This window comes from Lampris incognitus, chromosome 8 (assembly GCF_029633865.1).
Source record: "Lampris incognitus isolate fLamInc1 chromosome 8, fLamInc1.hap2, whole genome shotgun sequence".
Lineage (NCBI taxonomy): Eukaryota > Metazoa > Chordata > Actinopteri > Lampriformes > Lampridae > Lampris > Lampris incognitus.
In genome coordinates this window covers 53,838,981-53,857,734 of record NC_079218.1, presented here as the reverse complement: position 1 = coordinate 53,857,734, position 18,754 = coordinate 53,838,981, and the positions used below count along the sequence as shown (strand labels likewise).

Here is an 18,754-nt window from a genome sequence, read left to right as displayed (position 1 = left end):
ATGTTGAAAATTCCAGTGAAATATTGAAAAAAAAGGAAGAATTATATAGAGGGACAGCTCAGGTTGGGTGGTTTGGTAACAAAGCAAGAGAGGCGAGATTGAGATGGTTTGGACATGTGTGGAGGAGAGATGCTGGGTATATTGGGAGAAGGATGCTGAAGATGGAGCTGCCAAGCAAGAGGAAAAGAGGAAGGCCAAAGAGGAGGTTTATGGATTTGGTGAGGGAAGACATCCTGGTGGCTGGTGTGACAGGAAGATGCAGAGGACAGAAAGAGATGGAAATGGATGATCCACTGTGGTGAGCCCGTAGCGGGAGCAGCCAATAGCAGTAGTAGTAGTAGATTATTTTTATTATCAACCTTTTTTTTTTCTTCAGGAATCAGGAACAATTTATTGTCATCTCATTCATGTACAAACCCCAATTCCAATGAAGTTGGGACGTTGTGTAAAGCGTAAATAAAAACAGAATACAATGATTTGCAAATCCTTTTCGAACTATATTCAATTGAATACACTACAAAGACAAGACATCTAATGTTTAAACTGATAAACTTTGTTGTTTTCTTGCAAATATTCACTCATTTTGAATTTGACACCTGCAACATGTTCCAAAAAAGCTGGGACAGGGGCATGTTTACCACTGTGTTACATCACCTTGTAGTCGTTATGGGGATACATTATTCCCCTTATTGAGCTAGTAGGAACGTTGGTTTACAGCTGCTGTTTCCTCGGTTCGGGTTTACAGTGATACACTTATGCTGCGCGGGTTTTGGTTGTTGTCGTAATGGTGAAGGAATAAATGGTGCACGTTGTGTAGCCGAAAGAGAAAGTTGTCACGACTCCTGCTTGAGCTCCTCTACAACCTTTCCTTTTAACAACACTCAATAAGCGTTTGGGAATTGAGGACACTAATTGTTGAAGCTTTGTAGGTGGAATTCTTTCCCATTCTTGCTTGATGTACGACTTCAGTTGCTCAACAGTCCAGGGTCTCCGTTGTTGTATTTTGCGCTTCATAATGGGCTACACATTTTCAATGAGAGACAGGTCTGGAATGCAGGCAGGCCAGTCTAGTACCCCCAATCTTTTACTACGAAGCCACGCTGTTGTAACACATGCAGAATGTGGCTTGGCATTGTCTTGCTGAAATAAGCAGGGACGTCCCTGAAAAAGACGTTGCTTGGATGGCAGCATATGTTGCTCCAAAATATGTGTGTACCTTTCAGCGTTGATGGTGCCTTCACAGATGTGCAAGCTACCCATGCCATGGGCACTAACACATCCCCATACCATCACAGATGCTGGCTTTTGAACTGATAACAATCTGGATGGTCCTTTTCCTCTTTAGCCTGGAGGACACGACGTCCATGATTTCCAAAAACAATTTGAAATGCGGACTCGTCAGACCACAGCACACTTCCCCACTTTGCGTCAGTCCATCTCAGATGAGCTTGGGCCCAGAGAAGCCGGCGGCGTTTCTGGGTGTTGTTGATATATGGCTTTGGCTTTGCATGGTAGAGTTTTAACTTGCACTTGTAGATGTAGCGACGAACTGTGTTAACTGAAAATGGTTTTCCAAAGTGTTCCTGAGCCCACATGGTAATATCCTTTACAGAATGATGTCGGTTTTTAATGCAGTGCCGCCTGAGGGATCGAAGGTCACGGGCATTCAATGTTGGTTTCGGCCTTGCTGCTTATGTGCAGAGATTCCTCCAGATTCTCTGAATCTTTTGATGATATTGTGGACTGGAGACGATGAAATCCCTAAATTCCTTGCAATTGTACATTGAGAAATGTTGTTCTTAAACTGTTGGACTATTTGCTCACGCAGTTGTTCACAAAGTGGTGAACCTTGCCCCATCCTTGTTTGTGAACGATTGAGCCTTTCGGGGATGCTCCTTTTATACCCAATCATGACACTCACCTGTTTCCAGTTAACCTGTTCACCTGTGGAATGTTCCAAACAGGTGTTTTTTTGAGCATTCCACAATTTTCCCAGTCTTTTGTTGCCTCTGTCCCAGCTTCTTTGGAACATGTTGCAGGCATCAAATTCAAAATGAGTGAATATTTGCAAAAAAACAATAAAGTTTATCAGTTTGAACATTAAATATATTGTCTTTGTAGTGTATTCAATTGAATATAGGTCGAAAAGGATTTGCAAATCATTGTATTCTGTTTTTATTCATGTTTTACACAACGTCCCAACTTAATTGGAATTGGGGTTTGTACTTGTGTACACAAAAGAGACGAAATTTCGTTTCTCCCAGCCCACAGCAGTGCAACATATAAGAAAAAACACATATCCAAAACCTCCCAAAAATGACACTATCAAAAACGTACAAAACCGGAGAGAACTGAGCAAAAAAACAAAACAAAACACACACACACAGAAAACAGTCAACAACACAGTCCATTCAGTAAATTTGCTACACAATTCAAAAAATGTCACTTTCCTAGGGAACGAACGCCAGCCAGGATGACTGTCGGACTTGCCAGTCTGCAAGGGTTAGCAGTTAGCTTAGCCTGCCCCACGTCCGCGTACTGTCAGACCACCCTCGGTGTTTCATCTTCGGGCACAGCTCCGGTCAGGGCCGTGGTCTTTGGTTCCACAGGATGCAGTAGACCAAGCTCCCTCAGCCGATTCAGCATTAGCTTTCCCAGGCAGATACCTTCGACACACCTCCCCCATACTCCACACGGCGATGCAGAAGCAGACTAAAACACTGCACAATCGACGTGAGGCGAGGCCGTCGTCAGACAGCCCTCGGTGTTATCTTGGTGTTATCGGAGCTGCCGGTTTGTATGGGCTAGCAGTTAGCTTAGCTTGCCCCGCTCTCCCAGCCATCAAACAAAATCGACGATCATAGACATAAATCCTCGTAAAAGTTATTCACATGATGACACAGACTCAGATGTAGATCTGAGTCTGCATAGTCGGCACTGGGTGAGGCTGCCGCAAATGCGAGTCCGCGCCACCGTCTTCCCACACTGGAAGTCAGAAATGTCCCGTGAGATGGTAAACGATAGAGACATGATATTTTGCCCATTGACTGGAAGTTGTGTGCAAGTGCTACCCAAGAAATATGGCCCCCGTCATGGGGGTGCTATAATTAAGGGCAACATTTTAAACTTTGAAAATTCATAACTCCTATGCTGAAGTCCGATCTGCATGAAGCTTTGTAAAGACATCCTTCTATCCTCACTACAAATTTGCTTCAAGAACCATTAAAGTCCGCCCATCTAGATTTTGCGCCATGTTGAATTTTTGGAAAAAGATTTTTGACTTGAACCATAGGTCCAATTGCTACCAAATTTTCAGTGGATCATTTTTCGGCTAGGCTTACAATTTTTTTTTATAAATCTTGCTGATTGATATCTTATTTAGTTTTCAAGATATTGACCAATGAACTACAAAAGGGCTTGGCTCAGCACATAAATAGACCAAAATCAACAACCATTGGACCAGTCCTAACAAAACTCACAGGATATTTCCACATAAGTATCTGAAACATACCCTGAACGTTTCATTCAAGTTGACCACTAGGGGGCGCCACAAATGCAAAAATGGGCGTGGTATAACACAAATCAGACTATAAATCAGAAATTGTAATTACAAAACTCACATGATATGTAACATAATGTTGAGACGCGTATCCAAAACTATTTTGAAATTGCTCAATAGGGGGCGCCACTAGTTCCACACATATGCGTGGGCCAGGCACAAATTTGGCCATAAATCCTTGACAGTTTCTCCAAACATCACCAAACTTAGTGGATATTTTTACATTAAGCTGTTTACGCTTTCACCTTCTAATGGTCTGTGTTGGCTTGAACCCCAGAATTGCCAATTGCGGCTGTATAATTTATTTTCATTTTTTGGGTGGATAGTGTGTTCTTTAGCCTTGTGTCCTTTGTTTTTTTTCTCTACATATTACAATAAAGTTGAACTTGAACTTAACTCTTAAGCTGGTTTTTGGCCTAAGTCCGAGCACCGAAGAAGGGGAGATACGTCTGGTGGGGATCTGCACTCTACTGAGTGCATTCTTGTAGATATGTTGTTTTGTTTTGAACTTCAAGGCCACTATTTCAGGCTGATCAGGTCCAAATACCTTTATCCTTAGTTTGTCCTTAGGTGCTCGCTTTTAGATGGCACCTGATTTAGTGACTTCACCAAGTTGATTGGCTCAGACGACATGCTTACTAAATGGTAAATTTCTGCTCCATGTGTCTCTCCCCTGGGTTTTGCTTCTTTTTCTTATGGCAGTTAATTATGATTTATAACCGCAACATTTTAGACTGGATAGTGGATTGGGACTCTGGACATCAGTTACTAATGTTGTATTATGCTAATCATCATCATCAGGTCAAGTATCCTCAGATGGAGCTGACCCTCTCACGCCCCCTGTCTCTATACTGCATAGCAGGTGGTTGATCCTCAGATGGACATACTGTGTTTTCGACAAGTTGATTGATGTAATTTCTTGTAGGCCTTCCCACACCTGTCTTTCCACATTTGGGAGACCAAAGCAGAGTGTCGCTTGCAAGTTATTTCTTGCTCCTCTAGCAATGACCAGCAAATGGAACTCTTCGTTCTCAGATAGTGTTTGAGATGGCGGGTATAGTGCCATAAAGAAGATTCTTTGTTGGGTGCTCCTTCCAGGATACATTTAGTCTAGCATGCATCATTCTGGTGAAAGCCCCACCAAGTTTGGATTCAAGCCGTTTAGTGAGGGTCCAAGAAGATGATCCATAAGTGAGAACGGACTCAACTGTTGCTCGAAAAAATCCCCGCTTCAGTTTGTCTGGTAACGTGGACCTCCAGATGACATTAAGTACCTTGATGGCACCCAAAGCCTTTCCAATTCGAAGCTGCACATCTCTTTCGGTGGATTCGATGTTGCTTCCCAAGTAAATTCATTCCGACACAGATTTGTTATGACCATCTGATGAGGAGTTGATTCCTTCTTGGTTGTAGCTGATGAATTCAGTTTTCCTAGCGTTGACGTGGAGGCCTACTTGTTTCACTGCATTTTCAAGACTGCAACAGCATGGTAGCATGCTCAATGTCAGCGAGAAGGGCAGTATCATCTGCGTAGTCGACATCAGTTATGGTTTGAGCAGGATGTCGACTGCTTCTGCTGGGCTTCAGTGTAAGGCCAAGCTCCTTGGTTGTGTCGATGGCGGTTCTTAGTACATAATCGAGACACAGAATAAAAAGAAATAGCGCTAGCATGTCACCTTGTAACACGCCAGCAGCAATATCAAAAAACTCTGTCTCCATCCGGAGAGTGAACTTTTGAGCGCGTTTCTTTGTATAACATTATGACGGCTGCGACAGTTAATTGTGGAAGGCAGCAAGCTCATGTGATTTTCTCTATTCTATCACGGTCGATCGAATTAAAGGCCTTTGCAAAATCGAAAGTAAAATTACAGTTGGTAGATTTTTGCCTTTACACCCTCGATGATTCGCCTCACTGTCAGTATTTGATCAACTGTTGGTCTGTTATTGCGAAATCCATTCTGATTTTTACGAAGAATGTTGTTAATAGATGGCTGTACTCTGTTTAGCAGCATCTTGGTGTATATCTTTGCTGCTATTGCTGTAAGTGTGGTGCCACGGTAGTTTGCAGGTAGGCCGAGATCAGAAAAGGAAGAATGCATCCTTCTCTCCATCTGTCATTGTTTGCTGATTATAAACTGCATTATGCTAACATTTTAGCAAATTCCCAATTTTAGCTAAATTCCCAGCTCGCTCCCTCTATCCAGCCAATCGGTACAAGTCCTTTTCTCCTTCCTCAATATCCAACCTCTCATACAACTCATCATATGCCTTTTCCTTTGCCTTCCCACCTCTCTCTTTGCTTTATTTTTTTATTTTTTTGCATCTCCTTGTATGCTGGTCTACTTTCTTCATCTGGCTATCCCACTTCTTTGCCAACCTCTTTCTCCATATACTTTCCTGTACTTCCTTTACCAAGTCTCCTTGTCTTCCCTCTTCTGTCCAGATGACACACCAAGTACCTTCGTAGCTGTCTCCCTCATTATTTCTGCAGTAGTTTCCCAGCCATCCAGCAACTCTTCACTACCTAATGCCTGTCTTAACTCCTCCCAGACCTCCACAAAACAATCTTCCTTCTTCAACCATTTGATCCTTGGCTCTGCCTTCACTCTCTTCCTCTTCTTGATCTCCAAAGTCATCCTACAGATTACCATCCAATGCTGCCTAGCATTGGATGAGGATTATGTTATAGTTGTTTTCTTTTTGTCCTCTCGTTTTAAATGAGAACTTTTCATAAAACAAGACTGTTTTCTTTATTCAGCTCTAGAGAAATTGAATAAACTGTCTACTCGGTTGAAGTGGATTTTGCACTGTCCAGTTGCAAAGCTGCGTATGCATTAAAGTTAAAGAAGAAGTGCATTGCCTAAACTAGGTTTAAAAAAAGAAGCTGAGCTTACCTTTCTGTTGGTTGTTTTCAAATATGCCCCAACTGAGTGTGGCAGAATCCTACTTTAAATAGTTTATTGTCTTGTTTTTAGAAACGTGTTAACACCCCAGTGAAGCTCAGGCATGCTTAAAATACCAGCCCTCAGGATTTTTTAGAGATGTGATGGTAACGGGTATGTTTTTTTGACAGAAAGGCTCACAAAAGAACAACAAGAATGCACCAGTTATATTATTCAACAAAAACACTTAATGGAACACAATCCTCTTTTTCTTCTTCTGCATTTACAGCTCTATAATGGTTCTGCTGCAGACTTGGCAGTCAACTTTAACTTATTTGAAGCTCTGGTGTGTAGTAGCCTCTCTCCTCCTAGCCCACTGCAGTGTAATATGTATAGAGGTTAATGACAAATGGATTGCAGTTGTCTAATTCTTAACCGCCTGCCATTGAGTTGCTGATGTGACAGAGCCACTCCAAGCTCTGTTTCCAGCTGAACCACAAACCACACCCAACTACCATGGTATTGGCCTTGGGCTGCTTTCAATTAGGGTTTTTCCCTTTAGCTGTGGCCTGCCAAGTGGTGCCGTGATGAGTTGTGTTTCCATCACACATTCGCAATGGAAGATTCCTGTGCCCACCTGCGTCATGTCATGCTGTTGAGGTCCTGCTTGTGAGTATTGCTAAAGTGGGGTGGCACTTGCCCTCAACTAGGCTGTTGGCATCCCAATGTGTCATCATTCAGGGCACAGGAAAAGGGAAAGCGTCCAGATTTAGGGCAGCACTACGTTTGGCGTGTCTTAGTTTTGTCTTTAACTGTTGCCAATTTTGTGTTCACTCATCTGCATCATTGTCCAGCTCCATTTCTCATATATATAGAATACACACTCAACAGAAACACTGCAAGCACTACAAGCTCCATGTGAACAGCTAACACTACACGAATGTGTTGTTTGTTTTCCGTTACCAGCTCCAATCTCCTACATTACCAAAATAAGTAATTCCCTTCCCTTTGCCTTTCCTGTACTATGGAAACTGGCTGGAGCTGTGTGTGCAGTATGGGTGTGGATCATGGTTGCTCACAACATGGCACACCAAGGGTAAATCATGCCAAATGCAAAAACCCTAAAAGTTTACACTAGAGGACGTCATGAATATATTTTTGAACTTAATGCAGAAAAATTACCCAAGCACTCAAAAACATAGAAACACCCATTTTAGTGGAAGAGACTCTCCTGGAAGCAGCAAGTCAGGTCAAGGAAATTTATTTATTTATTTAGGCATTTCTTCTTTTATTGACAGTGGCAGTGTAGATAGGAAAGACAGGGCGGGGGGGTGACATGCAACAAAGGTTGCTGGCTGGATGCAAACCGTGACATTGTGACTATGTGGTACATGCTCTAACCATTCGGCTATGTAGATGCCCCGGGAAGAGTTCGTTTAATGTCTTCTTTGTACCTGGAGTACCTTTTATATGGTGTTGTGAAGTAAGGGTCAACCCTTACTTCTTGGTCATGACTTATGAATACTCTGTGTGTCATATCTGTTGATGGTCTAGCAAGTTTTGAGTTGGGTTGCCAAATATTTTTTCAGTTGTTCCATAAGTTTAAGTCTAAAGAACTGTAACAGTTTTTTCCCTTTTTTCTCCCCAATTGTACTTGGCCAATTACCCCACTCTTCCAAGCCGTCCTGGTCTCTGCTCCACCCCTCTGCTAATCTGGGGGGAGGCTGCAGACTACCACATGCCTCCTCCGATGCATGCGGAGTCACCAGCCGCTTCTTTGCACTTGAAAGTGAGGAGTTTCACCAGGGGGACTTCGCATGTGGGAGGATCACGCTAGTCCCCCCAGATCCCCCTCGAACAGGTGCCCCAACTGACCAGAGGAGGCGCTAGTGTAGCAACCAGGACACATACCCACATCCGGCTTCCTACCCACAGACATGGCCAATTGTGTCTGTAGGGACGCCCGACCAAGCCGGAGGTAACACGGGGATTCGAACCGGCGATCCCCGTAACATTTTTGTTTGTCATTTTGTAATGGAAACGAGAAAAGCAAGACTGTTTACACATTGGCTTGTGAGAATTAAGGATTTTGTCCAATGAATGACTTACTTGTACAATTACCATTTGTGTGAATGGTATGTGAGTCAACGTGTGTGTGGGCTTTGGAACGCACTAACCATTTGTCCATGGTGTCTTCCACCAACTCTCCCTTCATCCCAGAATTAAAATAAGCAGATAAACAGAATGAAAGAATACATTTGTGACGTATATCTTGTGATCTTTTGTCAGGATTTCAGACCGTGGTGGTGGTATCCCTCACAATATAATAAACAAGGTGATGGACTATCACTTCAGCACTGCTGAGGAAAGCGCCCAGGACCCCCGTATGAGCAACCTCTTCAACAACATCACCAACAGCGGTCCCCAGTCTGGCCCTATGCATGGGTAAGAGAATGGCATAGCATTAAGTTCTACATACTTAAAATTGAAATCTTATTTAGCAAATATACGTAGTTTCAATCTGAACTGGGTTAACTCTGCTCCTAGCTACACAGCTAGGGTGAGTTAAATGCAGAGCATAATTTCCCTACGTGGATCAATAGAGTATATCAAAAAATTTTTAAAATTGACAGCAATTCAACTACATTTCCTTCTGTTAATATCTAAGTCCAGTGCCACAACTCAGTGTACACTGATACTTTAAAAATAAGAGGATGGGGATGTTAGGTGTTCTGAAAAACTGCCAACTAAAGCTTTGCTGATGACATAGATATGCACGTAATATTTATTATGACAAATGAAGAAACGATTACCTTGGATCATTTTCAGATAAGCTTTTCATCTACTCATGTACTGCTTGGACATAATTGAATATAACCTGAATATAATGTAGAGTGGGGAAATGTCTTAATTTATCAGATGCCATTATTTATGTGATATGTTTAGCAAAAAATGAAACTGGTGGTATTCTTTTGTGTTTGAATCACAGCTAGTCTTGGTTAACATGATAAATGGATACACTACATGGCCAAAAGTATGTGGACACCTGAACATCACACACAGCTGGTAATGGCATTTTCAGCTGGTTCAACATGTGCTTGTTGAACATCTCATTCCAAAACCATGGGCATGAATATGGAGTTCCCCCCACCCCGCTGCTTTAACAGCCTCCAATCTTCTGGGAAGGCTTTCCACTAGATTTCGGAACATGGCTGTGGGGATTCACTCCCATTCAACTGCAGGAACATTTGTGGGGTTGGGCATTGATGTTGAGTGATAAGGCTTGGCTTGCAGTTGGCATTCCAATTCATACCAAAGATGTTCAGTGGAGTTGAGGTCAGGGCTCTGTAGGGGCTGCCCTGCCTGTAGACTACAATACCCATAACTCCCCGCTCACCTCTGCTGACATTACAGAGAGCGGGAAAGATACTCCGCCCGTTCGCAGCACCTTGGATGTGAAAACATTGAATGAACGGCACATCTCTGCCCATCATCCCACCTACTGCAGCATGATTGGATGCAAGGGTAATCTTCCCAGTGACCACCGGAAGCAAATGTTTTATTTTCCCCTTAGCTTGCATAGAATATAAGTGGATGGGGAGGCGAATATTCGCCAATGTTAATTTTGCGCATGTGTGACCATGGCCTTATGGCAGAAATGCAAGAGGCTGCCTAAGATCCCTTGTTAGCCACCATTAACTGAGAGCAAACACGTTTATTTAGTGCGAGCAGCTGCAACAGAAGTCGGCTAACTACAATCACCGGGAGCAGCGAAGCGAGTTGAAGCAGAGATGACCCGCAGACTCTCTGGGAGAACAAAGGAACGACCGGTTTCCTCTGACCTGCACTGCACTGCAAAGACCGCAACTAACATCGGAACCACAGACTTGGCCCAACCTGGCTCATCAACAAACATCAGAATCACCAGCGAACACCAAGGAACACCTCCCCCCTTTTTTTATTTATTTTTTTATGGACTGGTGACAGGGCAACTCTAGGAAGCATAGAATAACTTTATATGGCTACATGTTGGGCTGCTTAACTTTATTGCTGTTCATTTGTTGAGGTGGTTGTTCACTGAAATGTATTGTCATGATATCTTTTCATGGTTAGGTATTTAGTTGGCTCCGCCATGCCATACATGAATTTAGCTACGCCTTAGACAGAGGGTCTTGCATTCAAACTAACCATCCTCTTCCTAACTTGGACGTCTTCCTACTTGGATTACATCCACATATTTTGTATTGGCCTTGAACATTTACTGCACACGGAGAGGAAACTCAAAGATCCCATTTTACAAACTCCTTTTTTTCTGACCACACGGGGTAGGAAAAAGAAACACACATTCTTCTTGGTGCACACTACGTGCGCCCACTTGAGCACACACGCTCACTACTACCACTATTACTACTACTACTACTTCTTTTCTTCTTCTTTCGTGTTTACTGGTGGTTGGCAAACCAGCTTAAAGGTGCATTACCGCCACCAACTACTGTACTGGAGTCTCACACACTCCTTTCTCTTTTTCTCACACACACAAACACTCCCCTCTCCTTCTCTTTCTCTCTCTCTCTCTCTCTCTCACACACACACACTGCTTTTTATAGTTAGTTAGGTACACCTAGTGAGATTACATAGTGTATTTTTACTTTTGTTAATTTTGTAAATCTACTTCTACTACTTTTGGCTGCCGCTATTAGGGGTTGCCACAGCGGATCATCCATTTCCATCTCTTCCTGTCTTCTGCATCTTCCTCTGTCATACCAGCCACCTGGATGTCCTCCCTCACCACATCCATAAACCTTCTTTAGCCTTCCTCTTTTCCTCTTCCCTGGCAGCTCCATATTCAGCATCCTTCTCCCAATATACCCAGCATCTCTCCTCCACACATGTCCAAACCATCTCAGTCTGGCCTCTCTTGCTTTGTCTCCAAACCGTCCAACCTGGGTTTCCCCTCTAATATACTCATACCTAATCCTGTCCTTCTTCATCACTCCCAACAAAAATCTTGGTATCTTCAACACTGCTACCTCCAGCTCCACCTCCTGTCTTTTCGTCAGTGCCACCATCTCCAAACCATACAACATAGCTGGTCTCACTACCATCTTGTAAACCTTCCCTTTAACTCTTGCTGGTAGCCTTCTGTCGAAAGTCACTCCTGACACTCTTCTCTACCTACTCCACCCTGCCTGGACTCTCTTCTTCACCTCTCTTTCGCACTTTGAACAGTGACCCCAAGTATTTAAACTCATCCACCTTCGTCACCTCTACTTGCATCCTCACCATTCCACTGTCCTCCCTCTCATTAACATGTAACTATTCCATCTTACTGAGTTTCATACCTCTTCTCTACAGTGCATATCTCCACCTCTTCAGACTCTCCTCAACCTACTCCCTACTCTTACTACAGATCACAATGTCATCTGCGAACACCATAGTCCACGGGGACTGCTGCATGATCTTGTCCGTCAACCTGTCCATCACCATTGCAAACAAGAAAAGGCTCAGAGCCAATCCTTAATGTAATCCCATCTCCATCTTGAACCCATTTGTCATTCCAACCACACACCTCACCACTGTCTCACTGCTCTCATACATATCCTGCACCACTCCTACATAGTACTTCTCTGCCACTCCAAACTTCCTCACACAATACCACACCTCCTCTCTCGGCACCCTGTCATATGCTTTCTCTAAATCCACAGACAATGTAACTCCTTCTGACTTTCCCTGTACTTCTCCATCAACATTCTCAAAGCAAACCTTGCATCTGTTGTGCTCTTTCATGGCATGAAACCATACTGCTGTTTGCTAATCATCACCTCTCCTCTTAACCTAGCTTCCACTACTTCCATATCGTCATGCTGTGGTTGATTAACTTTATACCTCTGTGGTAACTACAGGCAGCCATACCAATGTGTACCCTGGCTCTGCCAAATGACGGAAGCTGAACAGGTATGGGCTTTGCTAGTACTTGGATGGGAGACCTGCTGGGGAAGCTGAGTTGCTGCTGGAAGTGGTGTTGGTGGACCAGTAGGGGGAAGTCTTCGCTCTGGTGCTACTAAAGCAACAAAAAATCCCAGTGCCCAAGTGCGGTGACGGGGACACTGTGCCGTCCTTCGGATGAGAAGTTATAACTGAAGTCAAGTCAACTTTATTTGTATAGCCCATTATCACAAATTACAAATTTGCCTCAGTGTACTTCATAGAAATACAACATCCTGTCCTTAGACCCTCGCATTAGATAAGGAACAACTCCTTAAAAAAATCCCCTTTAACAGGGAGAAAAAATAGGAAGAAACATCAGGGAGCATAAAAGAGGAAGGATCTCTTTCCCAAGACAATGCAATGGATGTTGTCTGTACACAATTTACAGAATACAACATTGGAAGAGGATCACAAAATTATAATGGAATTATAAAATATATGAAGCATGTGACAAGGTGGATGCTAAGCAGTGTCCAGATGCCACTGGAACAGCCCAGGACCTGAGCCACGTGACCACCATCACCATGTAGACCTGACAGGAGGACAGACTACACATGTACACAAGAGAAACTCACATCACACCATTCACACACACAGAAGAAGAGAAAGGAGATACTGCATTCTGAATCAACTGTAGATGATATAAAGTAGCTTGGTTGAGGCCAGAGTAGAAGGAGTTACAGTAATCTAGATGGAAGAAAGTCAACGTGTGAATTAATATTTCGATATCCTTAAAAGACAACATATTTATTTATTTTTTTCTTCTTTTTTTGTAATATTTCTTAGCTGAAGAAAACAATTTGACAAGCTTGGTAACATGGTGCTCAAAAGACATTCTGGTCAAAGATGATACGAAGATTTTTAGCAGTAGGTTTGATGTTTGAATGAAGTGGACCAATAAACTGATCAACTGCAATGGGAAAGTTCTCAGGACCAATTAAAAGAACTGCAGTTTTGTCGGGGTTTAGAAGGAGGAAATTAAGAGACATCCAGTCTTTGGCAGCAGCTAAGCAGTCATGGAGGGAGGACAGTTGATTCAGGTTATTGCATTCGGCAGAGAAATAGATCTGAGTATGATCAGCATAACAGTAGTATGATGTCTTGAAAGTGACTAAACAAATGAACCAGAGGAAGCATGTGTAAAGAGAAGAGGATTGGCCCAAGGACAGACCTCTGAGGGACTCCACACAGTAGTGGAGCTGATGACGACGCAAGATTGTTAATACAAACATTAAAATATCCATTAGTCAGATAAGAGCGAAACCAATTTAATGCTGTACCAGAAATGCCAACCCAGTTCTCCAACCCATCAAGTAAGATGGTGTGATCGATGGTATCAAAGGCAGCAGTTAAATCTAGGAGAATAAGAATAGAGTATTCACCTTTGTCAGCATGCATAAGAATGTCATTGAACACGCTTAGTAATGCAGTCTCAGTACTATGCTTGTGATGAAAGCCGGATTGAAATTTATCGAAAATGTTATGACCCTCAGTCAGCTGCAGGATTTGGTCTGCAACTATTTTTTCAAGGATTTTTGGATAAAAAAGAAAGTTTGGAAATCGGTCTCTAATTCTCTACCCTTTGTCTACCCTCTGGTGTCCCAGAGCATACGTTAAAGGTGCCAAGTGGAGTTAGTCACTGGGCAAGTCCATGTGGTGCTGGTGATGGTTGTTCAAATCAATTTGCAGGATAGTGGTAATGGAGGGCGTTAGACATTGGTATGGAGGGGAATGGTTCTGAAATGCCAGAATTAACTATTTAGCATTCTTGAGGTGTCATGGACCTAATTAAACAAAACAACAGTGAAGGAAGGTGTCCACTTGACAACCCTACTGAGATACTTAACGCTGGCACTCATAGTGGTTGTCAAGCTTGGTAGCCAACATAGCCATTTGGAACTAGGTTTACAGAGATTTATGACTGCATTGCCTGATGTCATCTCCTTAAATGTAGGGACAAGTAGGTGAAGTTGTTGTGTACACTCATTATATAAACTGGAATAATGGTTAATGGACATCTATAATTTGAAATGGCTCGATCAACTTTATGGTAATGCTTAAAGTGTGGCGCGCTATTATTTGCATAATCAAGCATGATAAATAAAACAGCAAAACGCACTGTTTATTACATTTTTGTGACTTGTTCCTCCTGTTGCCTATTTTATCATTGAAGTCATGCCGTTTTTATTGCTGATGTTAAATGAATGATAAATGTGCCTCAAGTTGCCACTGATAAAACATTGAGTACATTTTAGCAGTGGTGGATTCTGTGGTCCTGAGGATCTTCAATGGTCCATCAACCAACTCCATCCTGTGTCAGAGGAAACATTGTGGGCTTGGTTCAGATTTAGGTCACAAATTTGCTCCAACATGCAAAGTAGATCGTGTTATTACAAAGTTAGTTTTAAAGTTAGTTACTTGGAATAGGATTTGGTTGTATAGAGGTTTCAATAGTTCAGATTTCAGTATTTGATCATTAAAAAAATGTTGCATCTGGCGTCTGGGTAGCGTAGTGGTCTATTCCGTTGCCTACCAACACAGGGATCGCTGGTTCAAATCCCCATGTTACCTCCGGCTTGGTTGGGTGTCCCTACAGACACAATTGGCCATGTCTGCAGGTGGGAAGCCGGATGTGGGTATGTGTCCTGGTTGCTGCACGAGCACCTCCTCTGGTCAGTCTGTTTGGGGAAGTGGGGGAATAACATGATCCTCCCACGTGCTACGTCCCCCTGGCAAAACTCCTCACTGTCAGGTGAAAAGAAGCGGCTGGCGACTCCACATGTATCGGAGGAGGCATGTGGTAGTCTTCAGCCCTCCCCGGATCAACAGAGGGGGTGGAGCAGTGACCGGGACAGCTCAGAAGAGTGGTGTAATTGGCTGGATACAATTGGGGAGAAAAGGGGGGGGGGGTCAGAAAAAAATCTTGCATCTTCATAACAAAAGTGTGCCATTCTTCAAAATTTAATTTTATTGATATCCTGTATTAAATTTTGACTTGTTGAAAGTCAAAGAAGGTTATTTCACTTTCTCTGATCGACTCTCCTGAAGGAGCAGCAGTACATAATTAATTCATGTGATGCCTCCTCTCTGTCTTTGTGGCCTTGCAGGTTTGGCTTCGGTCTGCCTACGTCCAGGGCTTATGCTGAATACCTTGGTGGCTCTGTTTCCATTCAGTCTATGCAGGGCATTGGCACTGACGTCTACTTGCGCCTGCGTCACATCGATGGCAAGGGAGAAAGCTTCCGTGTGTGAAGCACGCCTGCGGCTCAGCTTCAGAGACCCTGCAAAGGAACAAGACACTGATTTGATAAAGTTTCCCACCAGGAAACAATGACCTTTCCATAGCTAGTATGGACTTCAATAGTTCTCTGCCCACAAAATGATGGCTGACATGTGATTAGGAGGCTCCCAAATTATCGTAAACATCCCCCTTTCTTGCCCCACACTCTTTGTAAGCAACGGCGGCTTTCTGTTATCTGTTATGATTTATACCTGTTGCATGTCCTCATGAATTTGTATGGATTTTGTGAACTCTTGAATGTTAGGCACTAGAAGAGAGGTGTGTGGTGGTAAGTACTTGTTTTAGTGAAGTAAGGAGTAAGAAAGGAGAGAAAAAGAAATTCAGCCTTGAAGAACTTCATTTGTTTAAACTTTCAGTTACTGGTTGCATCACTTTTTAAAAATGGGAAGAGCTCAGATGAAGCTGGTGAGGATGAAGAGCTCGGATGAAGCTGGTGAGGATGTCCCTTACACTCCAGTGGCCTTGCCTAAAGTTTTTTTTTTTTTTTTTTTGGGGGGGTCAAAGCCACACTGTTTCTATAATACTTTCATATGATCATAGTATTACAGTACTCTAGCTACCTTATAAAATCTTGTGAGCTTGCTGTAGCACCTTGTTGTATGAAATAAGGGTTTAACAGCTTTGTTGATGGCTCTAAAAAAAAATAAGTAGAGATACATTTTGGTTTCCTTATTTCCAAGCTTATTAGCTTGTCATATAGTGCCATTATTCTCTACCAGGACTGCAGTACACCAAGCATCGGAGATAACTTGTCTGATTTTACTTGACATGGTGATGCTGGGGTTGGTTACAATGTGGTCACAACTTAAGTTGAACACATTTACAAAACAAACTGCCAAACGACAGAATGTCCGTTAATCGTTTTTTTTCTGTCCCAAGAGTAAAGTTACACAGGGCTGAACATTAGTGGAAGTCTTCGTTCATCATGACTTCCAGGATGTTCTCAGGCAGGGTGAGGAGAAAAGATGCCTTACTGTATGATGCTGGTCCTTCAGCTGTAGGCAGACTTTTACACACTTTATCTTTGTGTTGCTTTGCAGCAGTTCACACACATTTATAATACGCTTTGTTTTTGCATCAATCATAGTGTTTCTAAACTTAATAGCCACTTTCAGAGTATGATATACTAGTAATGGTATGGATTATCTTCAGTTTTGCTTATTTATGTAACTGCTGTTGTTTTTAACATAGTAACCTGTTCATGTTTCATGGTTTGTTTGGTTTTGTTTTTTTTGCCCACTTTGTACTTTTTTTTCTTATCAGATTACATTCCGGGAGAGCTGACATAGATGGACCTGAAACCATTATCACTGGTGTAAATTAAACACTTCCAAAGAAAGAAAGTCAGAAAATTCTTCGTCACACCTCAAATTGTTTCATCACCAGCGCTCTCCGAGACCGTGTAGATCACTCCCCAACCAGGCCTGCTGTCTGTTAGTCACCCAACTGCTCGAATTCACTTTCTTTTGAAGTGAAACGGTGTGCAGTAACTTTTGAGCAAGGCTAGGAAATTGAAAACCTCGAGTTGTTTTAATCCTGGTATGAAATATAATCTCTCAGAAAACACAAGATATTGTGAAGAACAGGCTCTCAAAGTTCCTCAGTTTTCATCTTTTCCACTGAGAATCATTGCTTTCTAATTATCAATGTTCTTAATAGACTGAGATGTTAAAAACTAATGAGTCAAAAACAATTTTGGATTTGATGGACTATAAAGAACTCTAAAATGAAAATATGTAGGGCCCCCACATGAAGTGGTGGTTGATGGTGCTGGAGATGTTCTGAGCAGGTTTCACCACAGGGACTCTGCACACCAGAGTGTTCCTTGTGCCTTCTATGGGGTCTGTAAATAACGGGGTTATTCCTCATGATACTTTTCTAGAAAAGCATCATGAGGAATAAACACCACCCATTAGCCAACGGACTGGTTTTGCTTTCACTACCAAGACCCTTTAGCAGATGAGCAGCTCTCATTTTGGAGATGTCTTCAGGCTGACAGTCTGACAGGTTAAAATAACTTACAGTGACTATATGACAAGCATGGCTTTGGGAGGAAACTATTTTAACTCCAGAAGCATTTAATGTACAGTCTGTTCTCTGCTGACCTGAAAGAAAAATGTAGACAGACTTTAAAAAAATCTACATCATCCATCTTGGTACATTAAGATTGTAAAACTGTTACAGTGTATTTCCACATTATTTTTGAAACGTAAAGAGAAGATTAAACATTTTAGTAGACTGGGGTATTGGAAGTGTTTGTGATGAATTTTTCAACTGAAGGGAAATGTTAATACAAATTCCTTTTACTGTCAAACTATTGGACTGTTACGGACATGGAGGTGCTGACATAGATAATTGGTCAATTTTTTTATTTTTATTTTATTTTATTTTTTTTACTTGGTTTCTTCCAGGTATTTCACTTTGGATTTAGAAATTTTTTAGTCGTCAATAAACTCACCATGGTTGGAATGGAGATGTTTTCTTATAAATGCAACTTTTGTCTCAAATGAGTTTTCATGGTCATACAAAATAAATTTAGTTCAACCAAAAAGCCAGCGTCAGTAGTGCGTTATTACATGTACAGTGGCTTCTGAGAGTACTGACTCCCCATTCCTTTGTTTTACTGTGTTACAAAGTCAAATTAAAATATATTTAAGTGTTTTTTTTACACCTTTACAATTACTTCTTGTTATGTAGATGTTTTCTGAACAAATTAAAAACAAAAGCCTGAAAATTACTTAATTGGTAAGTTTTGGATATGGACGATCCGCTGTGGCGACCCCTAACGGGAGCAGCCGAAGGTAGTAAGTACGTATCACGCCCTTGTATAAACAAATTAAATTCGGGCCAAGTGTACTAAATTTTCTTGAGAAAAAATGCTAAATATATCAACAATTTTGATGCATGCTCAGTAATACAGGTAAGGAAATCCCAGAGGGGTGAATCAGTTCATCTGGACACAAAATTCAGTTGGAGTTACACTGGTGAAGACACAAATATAGGAACAAAACTCACTTAACAAGA

General features: G+C 42.1%; 1 protein-coding gene across 1 annotated transcript in view; it reads left to right on the top strand.

Moving 5' to 3' along the window:
* Positions 1 to 18,274, top strand: part of LOC130116604 (3-methyl-2-oxobutanoate dehydrogenase [lipoamide] kinase, mitochondrial-like) — a 103,347-nt gene extending 85,073 nt beyond the window's left edge. Inside the window, exons 10-11 of the mRNA XM_056284566.1 lie at positions 8,731 to 8,886; positions 15,537 to 18,274. Of these exons, the coding sequence (XP_056140541.1) occupies positions 8,731 to 8,886; positions 15,537 to 15,681 (301 nt within the window). The 3' untranslated portion in view covers positions 15,682 to 18,274. The remainder of the gene's footprint in view (positions 1 to 8,730; positions 8,887 to 15,536) is intronic.
* Positions 18,275 to 18,754: the final 480 nt, after the last annotated feature.